An 18,365-nucleotide genomic window follows, 5' to 3' on the forward strand; every position below is an offset into this window, starting at 1 on the left:
CCCACACTGCAGGCAGATTCTTTACCATCTGAGCCACCAGAGAAGCCCAGGGGACTGGGCTACGAATATGCAGAGAGTCCTATACTCTGATGCTGGCTCCTTGTAGAACGCAAGATCTTTGGAGGTGAAGTGCTGGCTTATCCATGACAATTTGAGACATGAGTCAAAGGTTAGCAATTTCATACTTTCAAAGGAGGCTGCTCATCCTAGTTTCTGAGTTGACACAAATACTAAGATGTGTATGGGTGGTATGAGAATTTGAGGATTTTTATGATGGTTCTTATGACTATTTTCACCAACATTTGTTTCTCTGCCATATTTATAATGTGCCATTTTGTCCTCTAACCACTCTACATGTATTAACACATTTAATACAACCACGTGAGTAGACACTATAGGTATTATGTTTATAGAGAAGTTGAGTAACTTAACCAAGGTCACACAGCTAGTCAGTGAAAGCACTAGGACCTGACTACAATTTACATCATTTAGCTAAATTCCTTTTTTTCTTTCCCCATACTGCTCAGCTTGCAGGATCTCAGTTCGCTGACCAGGGAGAGAACCTGTGCCCTGGCAGTGAAAGCCTGAATCCTAACCACCAGGCAACCAGGGAACTCCCCAAATTCCAATACTTTTAAAAGAATGTTTAACCAAATACCCGACATCTACATATAAAGCATTGTTCTAGGTCCTATGCAGAAGATACAAAGGATAGACAGACAGTTTCTGAACTTAAGAGACTCACTGTATAGCTGAAAATACTGGTAAAATGTTACCAAGCCCAAGTTCGTAGTGCTCACAGCATGACAGATCAATATATCAAGAGATGAGCTGTTGGGGCAAGGAAGAGCAACTTTTATTTAGAAAGCCTGGAGACAGAGAAGATGGTGGACTAGTGTCCCAAAGAACCTTCCCTGAGTTCGAATTCAAGCTTCTTTTATATTAAACAGGGATGGGGGTAAAGTCCTGATTCCAGGATGTGTTAACTTCTTCAGAACTTCCTACAGCCATTTCCAAGAGGGCCTAGTCAGGAGGTTTCCTATGTGCTAAAGAAAGATGCTTCAGGTTAACACTCATTACATGGGAGGCACAGTTCCCAGAGGTGGTCCGCGATGTACAATTTAAGATTACAGGCAGCATTTCTTGAGTGATTAACTTGAAGAAAAGCAATAGAATACAAAGGTTAAAGCAATCGCAGTAATCTCCATATGGCACTGGAATTTTTCTCATTTTATTCACCTGCATAGGATTTTCTCACTAGAAAAGACCCTGTATCACCAACACCATTCTCTTTTCTTTTTAAACAGAAAAGGCAATTGTAGCCCCAGAAGGGACCAACTTATTAGCTAATTTACAGTAACCAGAGAACAGCGAGTGGCAAACCCAAAACTGGAAGCCAACTTTTCTAACTAATGGTGATGTTTCATGTTCTTCTTGGCATTCAGGACATAAACGTATAGTTAGAACAGCGGTACAAAACAAAGTTTACTCCTTTATCCAAATTGTCATTCAATTCCATTTCTCTTCTTCACTTCTGGCACATTCTTACTGATCATTTCAACTCACTTCAACTTTACTGATCCCCATTCCTCCCTTTTTTTTTTTTCCTTTTGGAGTAAAACTAGGCCTTGACATCACTCAAACATACGGGGCTGGGATGGAGCTAATGTTGAACTGTTTGAGGTCCTTTACTATTAAAAAGAACCTTAAAGGAAGAACAAAAAGTGTATTGGACAAGATGCTAGTCATTGCTTGAGCAGGAACAAAAGAAAAAAAGAAAGGAGAGATGTATCTGAATGACTTAGGGAGACGTGCAAGTTGTTTAGGACAAATTAAGCTAAATGCAGAGGGGCAGGGATCAGCGAAGAAACTTCACAACCCCCTTAAGTCTGGGCGGAGCGGGTAAAAATGCCGAAGCAAAGCGATTCACAGAAAGCCTCACGGAGTCTTTTCAAAGTATCTGAAAAGACTCTTTCTTAAGAGGGTAAAGAACGCCCTCTGAGGTCCGCGGGTGTCTCTTCCCATTGTGAAGCCTCTCCTCTCTTGGAGGTCGCAGGCCCCTTTTAAGGAGAAACGGAGGACCCCACCCTCTCAGTGGTCTGGGGGAAGCTTCAAGTCGGAGCCGGGCCCCTTCCAGGGAGAACTGCGAGGTGCCCTCCGGCGACAGGTGAGACCCCCCGGGGCACAGCCTCGTCCACACCCGACCGGCGGGAAAGCCCGCCGCATCCCGCTGCTAGTCCCGCCGACCACAGGCCCGCCGCCCGGCCACCAGCCACGAGCGTGCGTAACGTGCCCCCGCAGCGTGACGCACGGGCCGCGCCGGGGAAGCTGCGCTGGCAGCGCGGCGGGAGGAGCGCGCGGCGGGGGCGGGGTGCAGGCGGAAGCCAGCGTCTGCGGAAAGGAGAAAGGAAAGGGAGACGCGGCTGGGTGCGGCGGGGCGCGGCTGGGAGACCGGCGGGAGGGCGCCGCCTCCTCCCCCGCCCTCTCCGCTGAGGATGGAAGTGACGAAAGCAGCCGAGGAGGTCACTTCCTGCTGGGGTGGATGAGGAGGAGCCGGAGACGCCGCGGAGGAGACCGGACCGAAGACCGACCGTGCCGGGGAGAGGTGAGTCCCGGCCTCGCCGCCGACTCGTCCGGGCCGACCCCCAAGCTTCGGCTGTGACGGCGTCCCTGCGGCCGGGACAGCGGGGAGAGCCACGTACTAACCCTGCTGGGCCTCCCCCTGCGCGGGGGCGGGGGAGGGAGGGAGCCCCCGTGGCTTAGGGGCGACGGGGACCCGGGCAGCGTTCTTGCGGTGGCTCCGCGGAGCCCCGAGACCACGGGGAGAGGAAGGCCCGGTCGGCAGGCAGATAAATAGGAGGCTCCGGGGGCTGTGGAAGCCGGGACGCGCGCGGTACCAGGCTCTGCAAGCCTCACTCTATGGGGAATGGTCGCAATCCGAGGTAGGGCAAGGGGCCTGCCGGGCTGTGCAGAGTTAAGATGAGTGACCCTACTTCGACAGTGTGTCCTCGGAGTGAATTTGCGAAAGGCATGAAGAGGCGCCTCCGGACTCCTGGGAGGAAGGCCTTTATAGGTGAAATCGGAGAGTTGGGATGTCAGGAGAAAGCTTCCTGGGCACGTCATTGTTGCGGCGGGATTTGAACCCCAGAGTCGTCGTGAGTGAAGGCATTCCCATGTCAGGATAAAGATTCCGCAACCCGACGGAGCAGCCTCGTTGTTAACGTTCAAGGCAGCTTCCTGGAGTCGTGGGGAAATTAGTGTTTTTCCTCCCTCATTGTCACGGAGATGGAAGCAGCCAGGAGAGGAAACTACTGCCTCAGCTCTGGGGCCTTGTTATTGTGTATCTTGTGTATGTAACTGTGTGTTTCTGTTTGTTTTCTCCTTCCTTTGGGGCATTTATCCATCTTCATTCCTTGGTAATTTCTTAGACCGAAACTTGTTGGTTGGTCTTCTTAAATGTGTATGGTGAGGGGAAAAAAAAAAAATTTCAAAGGATCTAGAGGAATCCTAGGTTAGATGAAATTTCAAGATTAGGAATTTGTATCCACCCCGCCCTAGGGTCACCAAGGCACCTACATTCCCTCTAGACTCCTGCTAATGTTGGTGCTGAGGGCCTGTCATTCACCCTGGGGAACTGCCTGAGTAAGAGTAAATCTGCCTTCTCCTGCTTGCATATTTCTCTGGCCATTTTACTCATCCCTGCTTTTTGCTAAAGGAGTAACAGATACAGGCTGCTTGCTGCTAGGAGCAGGAAATTTATTAAGAACTGTAAATCTGGATGGAATGAATGCAGATCACAGCCAGACTGCCTCCACTTGTTGAACAGAAGGTTCCCAAAAATGCTTGCTTCTTTTTTCCTTTCTGTTAAAGGGAGAAAATATAAATTTTTTTCTCAGAGAAAAATGGGAGGAGTGTGAGTTTTCATGTATAGAGTAACTGTACATATGGTGTGTTTACTTCCTGTATCCCAGGGTGTTTTTCAAGGAGGAAGGGGCAGTTTCTGACTGGGAGGAGTTTTCCTTTTCCCATCTCACATAATTCAGGAAAGTAAATCAAAATCAGATGTTCATTCTTGAGTGGCAATCAGATGGATTTGGGTTTTGGTTTTGTTTTTTTTTTTTTTTTTTTACTCTTTAAACTGGTACATCTGGGTGAACTCAGGCTTGTGTATCTTGGCATCTAGGCCTGTCTAGTAATAGAAGACAAACTGTTTGACTTGTTCTGGCTGCCTTTTTGGACTCATTTCACCATACCCTTCCTTTTTTTACATTTGAAAGATTGGTCAGGAGGGAGAAAGCAAATATTAAAAACAGTGTTTACTATTTGTGGTTTAAAGTCAGGTAAGAGATGAATTATGGTCTTTGAAGTTGATGACCTGAGGATCATCATTTCACGACTTGAGGATTAGCACTCTGGAAGTGACATGTTTGAAAGAGGGTTACATAAGGAGGGAAAGATGAGGAAATGGAAGTTTGGGAAAAGGCTGTGGCAGAAAACCTTGGGAGGATAAAAAACACAGAACACCTTAAATTAATTGACATGGCTTGTGTCTCTCAGCAGGAGGGTGAAAATGAAAGCGGGCTGTAGCGTCGTGGAAAAGCCAGAAGGAGGTGGAGGTGAGCAGAAGCTAATCAGTCATTTTCTGATGTACCTGGAATGCCCCTCAGTGGTCCCTTTTCTCTTCATTTGGGCTTGGTTCACAAATGCCAGACTGTGACTGACCGCCTCCTGACAGGGTAGATACTGCTAGGACAGTTGTATGCTTTTTCCTATGGATGAATGTTAACAAATGTGGTCACCACACCCTCATTTCCAAGCTTTCGAGTCTCTTTCCTCTTAGAGAAACAATTCCAACCTTGGGGAAAAGGTGCTGTTTTCTAAAACATTGTCTTTCCTGTGTGTTCCCTTTGAAACTTTCATGTCCTCACAGGAAGTAGGCATGAGATTTAGTAAAGTCTGAAAGGGGAAAAGATTAGGACACCTGGCTGCTGCTACCCAACTCTTATCAGATTTAATGATTGCCACAAGGAAAGGTAACTTCAGTCTGCCTTCCTCTGCACTGTTGTGATTAGCCCCAGTTGACTCAAAGGGTGTTCATGGCATGTTTGCACAGCACTCTAGAGTTTCTGAGCATCGGAATGTGAAGCTGGGGATACTGGTATGTATGTTCCTAGCTCCTGACTACCTTGATCTTGCCCTTTTCATATTAAAGGGTATCAGTTTCCTGATTGGGCCTATAAAACAGAGTCATCCCCGGGCTCCCGGCAGATCCAGCTGTGGCACTTCATCCTGGAGCTGCTGCAGAAGGAGGAGTTCCGCCATGTCATTGCCTGGCAGCAGGGAGAGTATGGGGAATTTGTCATCAAGGATCCAGACGAGGTGGCCCGCCTCTGGGGCCGCAGGAAGTGCAAACCACAGATGAATTACGACAAGCTGAGCCGAGCTCTGAGGTAGGGAAAAGAATTCCCAAATCCATTGTGTTAACAGATTGGAAAGAGGCTTAAGTAGTTTGGTACATGTTAGATAAAAATGTATCAGGTAATGAGAGACGACACTAGTGAATAACGTGTAGCTTTACAGCGGGAGTAGAAGAGCTGTTAAATCTGGGTGGCATAGGCACAGGAGGAGAAAAGGCATATCTTTGGTTGTATGTAGGAGGGAATTCCAACGTGGCTGGCACTGGATCCTGACAGCCGATTCTGCTCTGTAGTGGGCGAGAATGTGTGGTGAAACCTGGATTGGAGCTAATTTGTAATCCAAAGATTAGTTTAGACTTCCCCGTTGGAAATGTATTAGACTGTCTCTTCTTTAGGCACTCCTGAAAGACACTAGAAAAAGAGTGAAGCAGGCACACAAGAGGACTGCTCAGTGCATGGCGGGGCCCTCACTGTTGAGGAGCCAGTGAGCTCAATGGGCTGTCGGTTCGTAGTTTGCTCCAGCTTGTCTATAAAGATTGGTCACTCTAATTTTTCTCAGGTTCTCTTTTCCCCTTGCCAGTCTTTATATTTCATAACCCTTTACCCCTCCAGGGGTGTATATAATCTATGCCACTGAATATATTCAAGGTTCTGGGTACATTGAAATTCCCCTGCCTTCCTTCATTGTGTGACCCCGAATGTAAAATCTGAGCAGCAACATTGCTGGAGCCTCTCACTTCTTTTGAAAGTGAAGTAGGCCAAGCTGACTGCTGTTTTCCAGCTCAGAATGTACCATTATTTGACCTGCCACCATAAAACAGTTCTACATTCCTTTGTCTATGCCTTGAGCTTAGGCTTCCAGACTAACCACATCAGGTCTCCCAAGAGATTTGTCTGCCCCCACCTGGGGAAGGCAGAAAAGAGAAACGAAGCAGTGACGTATAGTAGAACAGGAAGGAAATGGACTAAAGAATTGAAACCGTAGAGAGATAGACAAGAAAAGGGTTGGGTCTCTAATAGGTGTACAGGATCTCAAAGAGAGACTGTCTTTGTAAAGGACTGGAATCTTGTTGAAAATTGAATCTGAAAAGTAAGCTCTTAGGTCTCCCAGCCCTAACCTGAGGGCAAAGCTGCAAAAGAATGATAGTGATGTTCCGCAAGTAATACTCTGAGCAAGAGCTGTTGATTGTCTGTTGGTTGAGCTGTTGGTTACCTAAGTGTATCAAAAACAGTCAGTAGCTAGAAGACGATTTGACATGCATTCTTGTTTTTACAGATACTATTACAACAAGAGGATCCTTCATAAAACAAAAGGGAAAAGATTTACTTATAAATTTAACTTCAACAAGCTGGTGATGCCCAACTACCCATTCATCAACATTCGGTCAAGTGGTAAGATGCGAACTCTCTTGATGGGGAGTTAAAAAAGAATTTTAAAAACCCAGGTCTTCAGATTTGTCATGTTTAAGGGGTATTTAGAAACACCACAGTAATATGATCCCCTGGATTCCCTCTGCCAACTAGTCTCATTCTTCTCACAGGAAGTGATAGACTGCAGCACTGAGATAAATTTGGTTGATTTGGGTCTGTTTTCTGCATATTATCTGTCATCTCCTAGATATTATTGCATTGTCCTGTTTAGGAATATTATTCCATAGGTTTGTGTTGATCCTTAAGTTCAGGATTCAGAATTTCAACTCCCAGCCCAGTGGCTCTTTCACAGACAAGAAGTAGTTTCTAAAACACTTCCGATTTTCTATGAAACAACCAAGCTCACCCTTATCAAGTGAATCTCATCAAAACCACAGCATCCTTGATCACAGGAGGGGAGGTTCATATGTTTGCAGTGAAAAGCAGTGCCTTTGATCTGCACCAACAACTCCTCGGAGAACAAGACTCTGGGGTTACTTGACCTTCTCTCTGAAGTGTTGCAAGGCTTCCCCTCTAGGCTCTCCACAGGATAGCTTTCCATTACAGCTTTTCACAGAGGTTTTGGGTCTGCCTCTCAGCGAAGGAGAAGGCAGTCTCTGATAAGGATGTTTGTTTGTTTCAAGATGCAAATCGGGCCCCTGCCTAAGAAAACAGATTGTATTTTACTAATTTCTGAGGAGTCCATCAGTGCTCTGTGTTTGTGGAATTGTATAAGGCAAAGAAGTCTGCTTGTGACTCTGTAGTATTACAACTTCTCAGGAAAAAGTTGAAAGAAACCTGAAAATTTAGAGCAGGGGTGTGGCTGAGAGAATATGCTGAGATCTGTGGCAGATATGTAATTACTACACACAACAAGTTAGGGCAGTTTTAGCTTGATGCTGCTATCATTACAGTTCCATCTCCCCTGTAACCACTCCCTCCTGTCCCTGGGGCATGCATTTAAAAAAAAAAAACTATTGGAATGCATCTCTCTAATTACAACCTGTTTTCTTTCCTTGTGCCTGAGGGAGAGGTGTTAGGAAATCAAACCTGTTCTAACCACTGGCATCTTGTTTCCTCTATTTTTCACTCTTGCCCCCTCCCTGTGTACCTAGAGGAATTTTGACTCTAGGAGTCAGTTCTTTGCATCAGGTGGCCAAAGTATTGAAGTTTAAGCTTCAGCTTCAGTCCTTCAATGAATATTCAGGACTGATTTCCTTTAGGATTGACTGGTTGGATCTCCTTGCAGTCCAAGAGACTCTCAAGAGTCTTCTCCAACACCACAGCTCAAAAGCATCAATTCTTAGGGGCTCAGCATTCTTTATAGTTCAGCTCTCAAGTCCATACATAACTACTGGAAAAATCATAGCTTTGACTAGACGGACCTTTGTTGGCAAAGTAATGTCTCTGCTTTTTAATATGCTATCTCGGTTGGTCATAACTTTTCTTCCAAGGAGCAAGCATTTTTTAATTTCATGGCTGCACTCAGCATCTGCAGTGATTTTGGAGCCCAGGAAAAAAAGTCTCTCACTGTTTCCATTTTGTCCCCATCTGTTTGCCATAAAGTGATGGGACTGGATGCCGTGATTTTAGTTTTCTGAATGTTGAGTTTAAGCCAACTTTTTCACTCTTTCTCTTTCACTTTCATCAAGAGGCTCTTTAGTTCTTTACTTTCTGCCATAAGGGTGGTGTCATCTGCATATCTGAAGTTATTGATATTTCTCCCAGCAATCTTGATTCCAGCCTGTGCTTCTTCCAGCCCAGCATTTCTCATGATGTACTCTTCATATAAGTTAAATAAGCAGGGTGACAATATACAGCCTTGAGGTACTCCTTTCCCAATTTCTAACCAGTCTGTTGTTCCATGTCCAGTTCTAACTGTTACTTCTTGACCTGCATACAGATTTCTCAGGAGGCAGGTCAGGTGGTCTGGTATTTCCATCTCTTTCAGAATTTTCACTGTTTGTTGTGATCCACACAGTCAAAGGCTTTGGCATAGTCAATAAAGTAGAAGTAGGGGTTTTCCTGGAACCCTCTTGCTTTTCTGATGATCCAGTGGATGTTGGCAATTTGATCTCTGGTTCCTCTGCCTTTTCTAAAACCAGCTTGAACATCTGGAAGTTCACGGTTCACATACTGTTGAAACCTGGCTTGGAGAATTTTGAGCATAACTTTACTAGCGTATGAGATGAGTGCAATTATGTGGTAGTTTGAACATTCTTTGGCATTGCCTTTCTTTGGGATTGGAATGAAAACTGATATTTTCCAATCCTGTGGCCACTACTGAGTTTTCCAAATTTGCTGGCATATTGAGTGCAGCACTTTCACAGCATCATCTTTTAGGATTTGAAATAGCTCAACTGAAATTCCATCACCTCCACTATCTTTGTTCATAGTGATGCTTCCTAAGGCCCACTTGACTTCACATTTGCATTTTTTTCTATTGAAAACCCACAAATCCAGCCACTTGGATAACCTGAATGGGGACCAATATGCTTTTCCAGGAAAAGGAAATCTAGACCATCACTCTGTGAAGACTCTGGCCTAGCAACCACACAGTAGTGGCCAAGAACTGCCTGTTTGGCCAGAAGTCAGTTGAATCAACATTGATTCTTAACCAGGCTCAAGATCCTGATCAGAAAATCATGGGGAAAGCAAAAAGTCCATTTCTTTTAAGGATACAACTAGTTTTTTACATCCTGGATGCAGATAACCCCAAAGAACTAGAGTCAGTAGTTCATAGAGAACTTTTACCCAAATAGACCAAACATTTCAGGTTAACTTCTAATGATGACAAAGAAATGTAACATTTATTGAACATCTGCTTCATGGAGGTACTTTTGCCCAGTGTTTTTGTGAGGTAACTCATGCCACCCTCCCCGCTTAGTGAAGTATATGTCTTGGTGTCCCCGTTTTAAAATGATAACGTTGAGGATGACAGCAGAGTCAAAGATGGATCAGGGTGGCTTGAGTACAGTTACCTGCTGGGCAGTTTCTCAGGAAACAATTCTTGAGCCATTGAGCTATTGAAATCTAGCTCATATTTAATAGACCATACGTTCCTTCCCTGGATTTGGGATTCATTAATTTGTTCAACAGATAATGTGTTAAGACTTAAAAACAAAAAGATTATGGGGGAGTTACTTCCCTCAAGGAACTTAAAATTTAGCAAGAGCGATAAGCTATCAATGTGGAATGTGATAAATGCTCTGAGGAGCAGCGCTGTGTGGACTTAGATCCTGGAGGCTAGAGTGATCTTGTCTAGATGGTGGGTTGATACAGTTGGGCTATTTTGAACTGTGTTTTTGAACATAGAAGAAATACGTTTTTTAATGTATTCTTAAGTTTTTTTACATTAACATGTATTTTTAATGGACTTATAAGAAACATTGGAAAGATGCAGAAGACATGTAGTAAAAATGCTTACTTGTCAGGGTTTGGGGGCAGGGCAAACCAGTTCAAGGATGAACTTGAGACCTCTCTATCCCACCCCAGTTTTTTTATATTTATCCTTATTTTAGAAAACTTTCAAGCTACCAAAAAAATTGAGGGGGAGAAAATAAAACTGCGAACACCCATATATCCTCTACCTACAATCACTAATGGATAACATTTGCTTTATCTATATATATAACTTTTAAATCTTTCAAGATTAAGTTGCAGATGTGACACTTTATCCCTGTGTACTTCAGTATGTATCTCCCATGCACAAGGACATTCTCCTCCTAATCACAGTAACATTACCATACTCAGGAAATTTTAACATTGCTCTAATATTGTTATCTAATATATGGTCCATATGCCTTTTAAAAGTTTTAGCTTTTTAAACCATGATTATTTTCTAATAAATCATGTATTTTAACAAATACATGGAATTTGCTATATGCTGGTACTAGTTTAAGGACTTCACAAATATTAATTCTTGTAGTTTTCATAGCATGAGGATTAGTCCTGTTATTATCTGTTTTACAGGTAAGGAAACTGAGACTTGGAAAGGTAAGTAAGTTACATAGAATAACATAGCTATTAAGTGGTAGGGCCAGGGTTTGAACCTTATCAAGGGCCTTATTCCCATTTTGCCAAAGGGGTTCAAAGACCCACTGGTTACTTGTACCAGGCTACAAAGTAGAAGGTGCTAGAACTAAGATTCAAACCCACATTTTCCAGCCCTGCTAAAGTAGGACTGCTGCAGCTAGTGAAAGTGAAGTTGCTCAGTCGTGTCTGACTCTTTGCGACCCCGTGGACTGTAGCCCACCAGGCTCCTCCGTCCATGGGATTCTCCAGGCAAGAATACTGGAGTGGGTTGCCGTTTCCTTCTCCAGCAGCTAGTTAAAGGGATCCAGAATGCTGCCTCCAGATTGCCTTCCTTCACTCCCTCTAAACCCACTTGGGAAATGCTCTGTGTTCTATCTCCATTTTTGCAAATTGACAATGTATCTTTAGCCCATGTAGAGACTGAGATATCTATCTTCCACTTGGAAAAACCAAAACAAATAACTGACTTGTTCAGGAGACAGGACCTTCTTTATCACCTCCGTTTCTCTCCATGTTATACTTATTCAATCCACCAGCACACAGAAAAGTGTTTTGGAGGGGGCGTGTTTTGGTTTTTTTCTTTTGCTTTTAAATAGATGTGCTATTAATACAAAATCAAGATTCAAGAGAATCAAAAAAAAAGTAGAATCATAGCCACTATAATAGGCTGGTCGCAGAAATATTTTTGAGACCCCCCTGAGTCTGCTCAAATTATATACAGGTCCATCCATCTGTTTTTCCTGATCACACAATTAAAATCAGTTGTTTTAGAAAAAAAAAAAAAACCTGTGGAACAGTTTTCTGCAGAACGTCAGTTTGGGACATGCTGCTCTGGCACAGTGTTCTTCAGACAAGTGTGCTGAGAAAGCTACACAGTCTTGCACTTAGCAACTGACCCCAGGGTCCTATCTGAAGATGACTCCGTTGTAACAAGAACAGAACACAGCTGATTGCTGGCAGTTCCTCCCCACATCATATCTTGTGCACCTTTTTGTTTCTTCTCCTATGTCACCACACTTGCACTTATTTGAGGTTTTTCTTACTTTTTCTTCTCCTTTATCCTTCCCTCAAGGTAAAAATAGCCCTCCTGACATCATCAGTGATAGAAGACACTGATACCTCCCAGGAGCCCATAGGGCCCCTGAGGCCTCAGACGTCTTATGCTCTGATTATCAGAAGGACTTCTGAGGGCCCTAGAGAACTTGCGAGCCTCTAAAATTGGCTTGTGTAGCGCAGTGTTGGTTTCTGCTTAGAGCTTCAGATCTCAGTCGACAAATTTGGGAGACGGGTGGTAGGGACTGGACTTTGTTCCAGCCTCCTCAGTGGTTGAAAGGCATGGAAAGCAGGATGGGAATGGAGATTGTTACACAGAATTTATATAATAGAACATAGATTTGGAGAGATTGAAAAATATTAGACTCTAAAGAAGTGGTTGTATGTCAGAAATGATAAAAGACACACCATGAGAACCTGCCTTAACAAACATGGCCCTTTGTTGTGTTTTTATCTTAAAATGCGGTCTTGGTCATGTTCATATTTGTGAGGTACAGGGTCTTCAAGCTTTTAATGCATTGTTTACATACACATCATCCCCAGTTTTGTCTGTTGGTTTCGGTTTGTTTGCTTGCTTTATAGACGTGGCCCAAATAATGAAAATAAGAAAAGACCATTTGTAAACCTGAGAATTGAAGCAGGTGTTATATACTGTATATACACACTCTTACACTCATTCATTCAACTGATAGTTCTTAAGAGCCTACTAATTATTCAGCCCTGAACTGCTGGAAATCTACTTGCAAATAAGAAATCCCTGCCTTCATGGGGTTTAGAAAACAGATAAACAAGCAAATGATATTTTAGATAGCAATGAGTACTAGGAAAACAAAGTGAGTAAGAGGCTAGAGAAAGGCGGCAACTAAATTGAATGGAGGAAGCTGAAAAGACAAGCAGGTGAGAGATTCAGTCCAGCTGGAATGTTTGTTTCCTGTTGCTCTTCAACATTTTGTACTTATTTAGTGTCAGTTAAATTGCCGATCATGCATGACTAGACCTCTAAAGTGGCCTTTTGTCTTTCCCACCCTCACAGGTGTGGTTCCCCAGAGTGCACCACCAGTGCCAACAGGCTCTTCCCGCTTCCATTTCCCACCTCTGGACACCCATTCTCCAACTAGTGATGTGCAGCCAGGGCGGTTCTCTGCTAGCTCTCTAACTGCTTCTGGCCAAGAGTCAAGCAATGGCATTGATAGAAAGGTGGAGCTTTCAGAGCTGGAGGATGGCCCAGCCGCTGACTGGCGCCGGGGCGTGGATCTCATGTCCTCCCGAAGTGCCGTGGGTGGAGGGATTGGCCACCAGAAGCGCAAGCCTGACATCATGCTTCCTTTGTTCTCCAGGCCAGGGATGTACCCTGACCCCCACAGTCCCTTCGCCGTCTCTCCGATCCCAGGCCGCGGAGGCGTCCTTCACGTCCCCGTCTCACCAGCCCTGCCCCTGACCCCCACCATCTTCTCCTACAGCCCCTCGCCAGGCCTGAGCCCCTTCACCAGCAGCAGTCGCTTCTCCTTCAGCCCTGAGGAAATGAAACACTACCTTCACTCTCAAGCCTGTTCCGTGTTCAACTACCATCTGAGTCCACGGACATTCCCTCGGTACCCAGGGCTCATGGTGCCACCACTGCAGTGCCAGGCGCACCCCGAGGAGCCATCCCAGTTTTCCATCAAGCTGCAGCCCCCACCCATCGGGCGGAAGAACCGGGAGAGGGTGGAGAGCAGCGAGGAGGCAGCACCTGTCCCTGTTCCCACACTGACTCCTGTCCCACCGAGGATTAAGGTGGAGCCAGCCTTGGAAAAGGCTCCTGAGAGCCTCAGGCAGTCGGCACGGGAGAAGGAGGAGCGCTCTCAAGAAGAGGGCACTGTGCCAGGCAGGACCACGGAGGAGGAAAAAAGCACCATCTTTGCCCGCCCGGCTGCACCGCCTGTGTGGCCTTCTGTACCCATTAGCACCCCAAGTGAAGAACCCCTGGAGGTGTCTGAAGACAGTGAGGACAGGCCTGGCAAAGAGCCCGGGGCACCTGAGAAGAAAGAAGATGCCCTAATGCCCCCCAAGCTTCGGTTGAAGCGGCGCTGGAATGATGACCCTGAAGCCCTGAGTAAGAATGGCAAGTTTCTCTGGAATGGGTCCGGACCCCGGGGCTTGGCAACAGCTGCTGCTGATGCTTAGAACTGGAAGAGGATTGGGAGCTGTTTATACTATAATCAAAACACACACATGTATTTATGTAGCAAGATTTCAGGGTGGGGGGTGGGGAGGGAATTAGACTGGTTTGATCATTCTAGGGGTGTAGACTTGTATTTTTGTTTTGGGGATAGGATGGGGTGTCTTCTGTTGTAAATTAGGTGGGATGTGAACACACTTTTTCCTGGTGAGTAGGACGGGATTGGTATTGAACTGAAAAGAGAAAGAGCCTCTTTCCTATTGAGGCTTACACTTTGACAAACTCCCAGAGGGCCAAGAAACTGTTTGGTCCCATAATAGTTCAGGTTCCAGACTTATTTCTTTTCTATTGTATTTATATATGGAAAGCCATTAATGAATTTATTTTGCTCTGAGAGAGACACATAAAGGGAAAGGGGCATGGTTGGGAGGTTGAGCAGCCAGAGACCATTAATACTAAGTATTTTGCCTGAAATGTTTCTTTATAATTATTTCAGGGGAGAAGTAAGATAATCTGTCTTACTGGGGCAGGGGGATGTTCACGTGTTGCTCTTTTTCTTTTTCCCTTTGTTGTTGTTTGGCTTTTTTTTTTTGATATAGAATGTTTTCAGGAAACATGAAATGTACTGCCAGTTAGAGCGGGGCTGGGAAGGCACAGGCACCAAGCCTCAGCTACCTGGTTGAGACAGGAAGCCCTGCTGTGAATTTCTTGGACATTTCACCTACTTCCTCTATTAAGAAGCCATGAGGAGTTGTAAACTCTTGTTCAGGGAAGAAAGAAGAGGACAGAAGGAAGTAACCTGATGCCTTTAAAAACAAAAACACAAAAATTATTATTTTTTTTTCCACCGTGCGTTTAGGGAGCCAAACCAGTGTGTGACTGTGAGCGAGTTGACTGAGACACGAGTTGAAGATGTCTCTGTTGTGTCTGCTGCTCTTACCGTTTTCTTCAGTCAAAGCCTTAACAATGAACATACTTCAACATGATACGGGTCTGTCAGCGTAAACCTGTAAAAGGGCATGGACAGCTTTTCAGATAATCCAGAGGTGTTGGAAATGGTTAAACTTTAAGCTGGTATTTAATCATCCCCACTTGATGTTATTGGGATGGGTAGCAGAAAGGCAGGATTGTGGGCTTTAAGGGCAAATTATACTTGGAAATGCAGAAGGTGGCTGGGGGTACAAGTGGATGTGTATGAGGTTGAAGGAAGAGGTGGATAGGAAACACAGAAGGCAGACAGATGCCACAGGGCTGGCAGAAGTGAACCGTGGGGGTCTGTCCTGACGTGTTGCCATTCTTGCCATACCCATTCCCCTAGATCGTACTAATTCTTAAGATCAGTTGACTGTCCATGAAACTCCAGGGATTGTTTCTGCATGGGAAGTTCTGTTGCATCAACTTCAAAGGAATGGGAAGGTATTGATCATATGTGAAGCAAAAGGAACCTGGACTAAGGGCAGACAGAATCCACAGCCAGCTGTGTGTACGTGTGCGCACATGTAGTACATAGATACAGAAATACCTAACATGGCTCAGACCCTCAAGCAGCAGAGGGGGGAATAACTGCATATCTGGTAGGGGCAGGAAGTGGGCACAGGGATGCTTTCAAGAAATTCCTGACTCCATCTTACCCTAGGTGAACTCTATGTCCTAAGAAGCACTTGAGGGTTGTCTTTTTATGGTGGGGGTGGGGGGTTTTTTTTTAAACTGGAGTGCATGCTTGAGAGAGGAGCCCGGGAAAGGTTAGAGCAGGTGAGTGAGTTATTAGATGGTTTAAGATGACTTGAGTCCATCATGCCTTTTTTTTTTTTGGCAGTTGTCCTCCCCTTTGTTTGAAATTCCATGAGTGACTTGTCTTTCCCTGGAAAAAGGATTAGGAGAGTGGTCCCTAACAACTCAGGCTGCCTTTGGTTGGTTGTGTTTTTGTCGGTTCCTTTCTCTGTACCTCGACTTACCTCGAATCAGAATAGCAAGCCCAGGCAGGTGGAAGAGGCATCTCTGCTTGGCATTGCCCAATCTAACCAGGGAGGCTGGCTGCCCACCACCTCTGTCCACTGGAGCGGAGGCGCCGGCAGGTGTCAGTATGAACTCAGGAATAGACATGAGGCCTTTAAAAAAGAGAGAGAAAAATCCATGATGCGTACCTGTAACCCCCTAGAACCCAAGTGCCAGAATTAATTCCTAGATGCTGCTTCTGTTTGAATAAAAAGTCACTGCTTTTACACTTGAAAAACACTCAAAAAATGTTCAACTCCATGAAAACTGTTTTTGGCTTTAAGAAACTGTTTGATGTTTAACTGTTTCCTTTGATTGCCATTCCACCAGTAAATTGTTGGTTGATTTGCACTGCACACTGGGGTTGGGGGAGTGTACTACTCAGAGCTGAACTTGGGATTGCCTGGGAAGTGGACCAGGGGATGTGGAGGTCATTGATATATCCTGGGGCAAAGGGGTGGGAGATAGTTTTTCTCCCCCAAGTCCACTCCTGGCAGCACCTGTCACAAGCCTGGCACAAAGCCAGGTCATTCTCTTCTGTGAACATCTCATCACTGACAGCATGTGGAAGGGGGCGGACAACACCAGGTCTATTTTCCCTCCCCATTTTTTCCAGCTTTTGCTGTGCCAAATGTTTAAAAATTTGCAAAGACACATTCTGAACTTGTATTAATCAAGAGCATGTTGTTGCAAGCCGTTTGCTTTTCTGGCTATAGGGAAGAACACAGTATAGAGACCTCTTCAGGGCATCCAGACTTGCTGAGTGTTTGTTTTTTAAGAACCGCTAGGAGTGAAAAATGAACAGTAAGTCCCTCCAACCCCAGTTTTCAAGCTGCACTGCATTAAACCCAGCTCGCTAACAGGGAATCACTGCACCCTAGTCCTCAGTGGGCCAAGAAACTTTCAGAAGCATTAAAAGAAAAAAATAGTTGAAGTATATCACTTCTTACCAAGCGGGTAGAGTCAGTTAGTTGGCTGTTTGTCCCTTGTTTTTTATTTATTCCATAAATATGTTTGTGTTCTTTGTTTTATAGACAGTAATGAAATATACTTTTAAATTTGGGGGAAAACTGATCCAGTCTTTCAAGAACTGTTTGATTTTTTTGTTCTTGGCAGGGTGGGGGTGGGGCGTTACCAGTTAATTTGTTTTGAAATATTTAGGCATTCTTTGAGTTATAAAATTGTGATGCAGGGATATTTGGAAATTCACACATGAAAGGTGACTTCACTAGTTACCCGCTTAAGCAGAATAGTGTGTATATGTACATAACATGTAAGTAATCCTCACTCCATTGTGCAGTGCCTTTTAGATGTTCTGCTTTCTATAAAGTCTTCAAATTTTTGCATATATATATTATATATATATGATGTAATGTTATAGAAATATATGTATAATATACATATTTTTTCCAGGGGTATCTGATAGCTCTGTATTTTGTTATGGAAGTTGAAAGAAAAAAAAAAAGTATTTTACCTCAGAAGTTAAATAAAAAAAAAAAAGTACTTTTAAGTAACGTTTGCAGAGTGTTGGTTTTGTTGTCGCCACGCCGAGCCAGGGTGGTTGTGCCGGAGCATCTGCTGCGTGCACACTCGTTCACCCACCCCCACACTTGATTCCTGTTGTGCAGGGACCAACATGGTGAGGGCGGTCCCTTAACAGTTTTGGAGATGGTCAGTTTCCTTGTGTTGATGGCTGCTTCTGGATAGAATACCACTGCAGCCACAGACAAGTTGGTTGGGGAATTTCACCCTCCAGATTGATTGGAGAAATCATTCAGAGTACATGGCAAAGCCAGAAACAGTAGGCCACACTTTGTATGAAGTATGAAGTGTTCAGAATAGGCAAATCTGTAGAAAAAACACAGGTTAATGGTTGCTGTGTAGATTGGTAATGGGTCACATTTTCTTTTGGGGGGTGATAAAAATGTTCCAGAGTTAGTGATGGTAGTTGTACAATTTGAACAGAAAACACACTGAATTAGCCACTCCTGAAAGGGTGACTCTTCTGGTATGTGAGTAATAATCGCAATAAAGATGGTTTTGTTATTATGTTTTTTGGCCGCAGCTTGCAGAATCTTACCCAACCAGGGATTGAACCTGTACCCCCTGCGTTGGGAGCACAGTCTCAACCACTGGACTGCGAGACAGGTCCTTTGTTTTGTTTTTTAAGTATATGAAAGGCCAGTGTGAGGGAAACCTAGTATTTCCCAGAAGAGGCCAAGAGTCAAGAGAAGTAGGAGGAGAACTTAAGTATCACATAACACACCCGAACAAAAATGGTGCCAGGCTTTTCTTCG

At 44.5% G+C, this 18,365-nt stretch overlaps 1 protein-coding gene across 2 annotated transcripts; it reads left to right on the forward strand.

The window, feature by feature from the left end:
• Nucleotides 1–2,440: 2,440 nt before the first annotated feature.
• On the forward strand, nt 2,441–17,575 carry ETV3 (ETS variant 3). Of its 2 annotated transcripts, none has more exons than XM_027529590.1 (5): nt 2,441–2,605; nt 4,558–4,616; nt 5,213–5,450; nt 6,694–6,809; nt 12,949–17,575. In XM_027529590.1, the coding sequence occupies exons 2-5, from the start codon at nt 4,571–4,573 to the stop codon at nt 14,076–14,078; spliced, it is 1,530 nt and encodes a 509-aa protein (XP_027385391.1). In that variant the 5' UTR covers nt 2,441–2,605; nt 4,558–4,570; the 3' UTR covers nt 14,079–17,575. The 2 variants fall into 2 exon arrangements, with proteins under 2 accessions (XP_027385391.1, XP_027385392.1); XM_027529591.1 differs by having other exon boundaries at nt 4,561–4,616.
• The last annotated feature ends 790 nt before the right edge of the window (nt 17,576–18,365 follow it).

This window comes from Bos indicus x Bos taurus, chromosome 3 (genome assembly GCF_003369695.1).
Source record: "Bos indicus x Bos taurus breed Angus x Brahman F1 hybrid chromosome 3, Bos_hybrid_MaternalHap_v2.0, whole genome shotgun sequence".
NCBI lineage: Eukaryota > Metazoa > Chordata > Mammalia > Artiodactyla > Bovidae > Bos > Bos indicus x Bos taurus.

What these genes read in the sequence shown, in the direction of transcription:
- ETV3 (XM_027529590.1), top strand. Translation starts at nt 4,571, where the DNA reads ATGAAAGCGGGCTGTAGCGTCGTGGAAAAGCCAGAAGGAGGTGGAG. An exon ending in AAAGCCAGAAGGAGGTGGAG is followed by an intron (nt 4,617 to 5,212) that starts GTGAGCAGAAGC and finishes TTCATATTAAAG; the next exon opens with GGTATCAGTTTCCTGATTGG. An exon ending in AAGCTGAGCCGAGCTCTGAG is followed by an intron (nt 5,451 to 6,693) that starts GTAGGGAAAAGA and finishes TTGTTTTTACAG; the next exon opens with ATACTATTACAACAAGAGGA.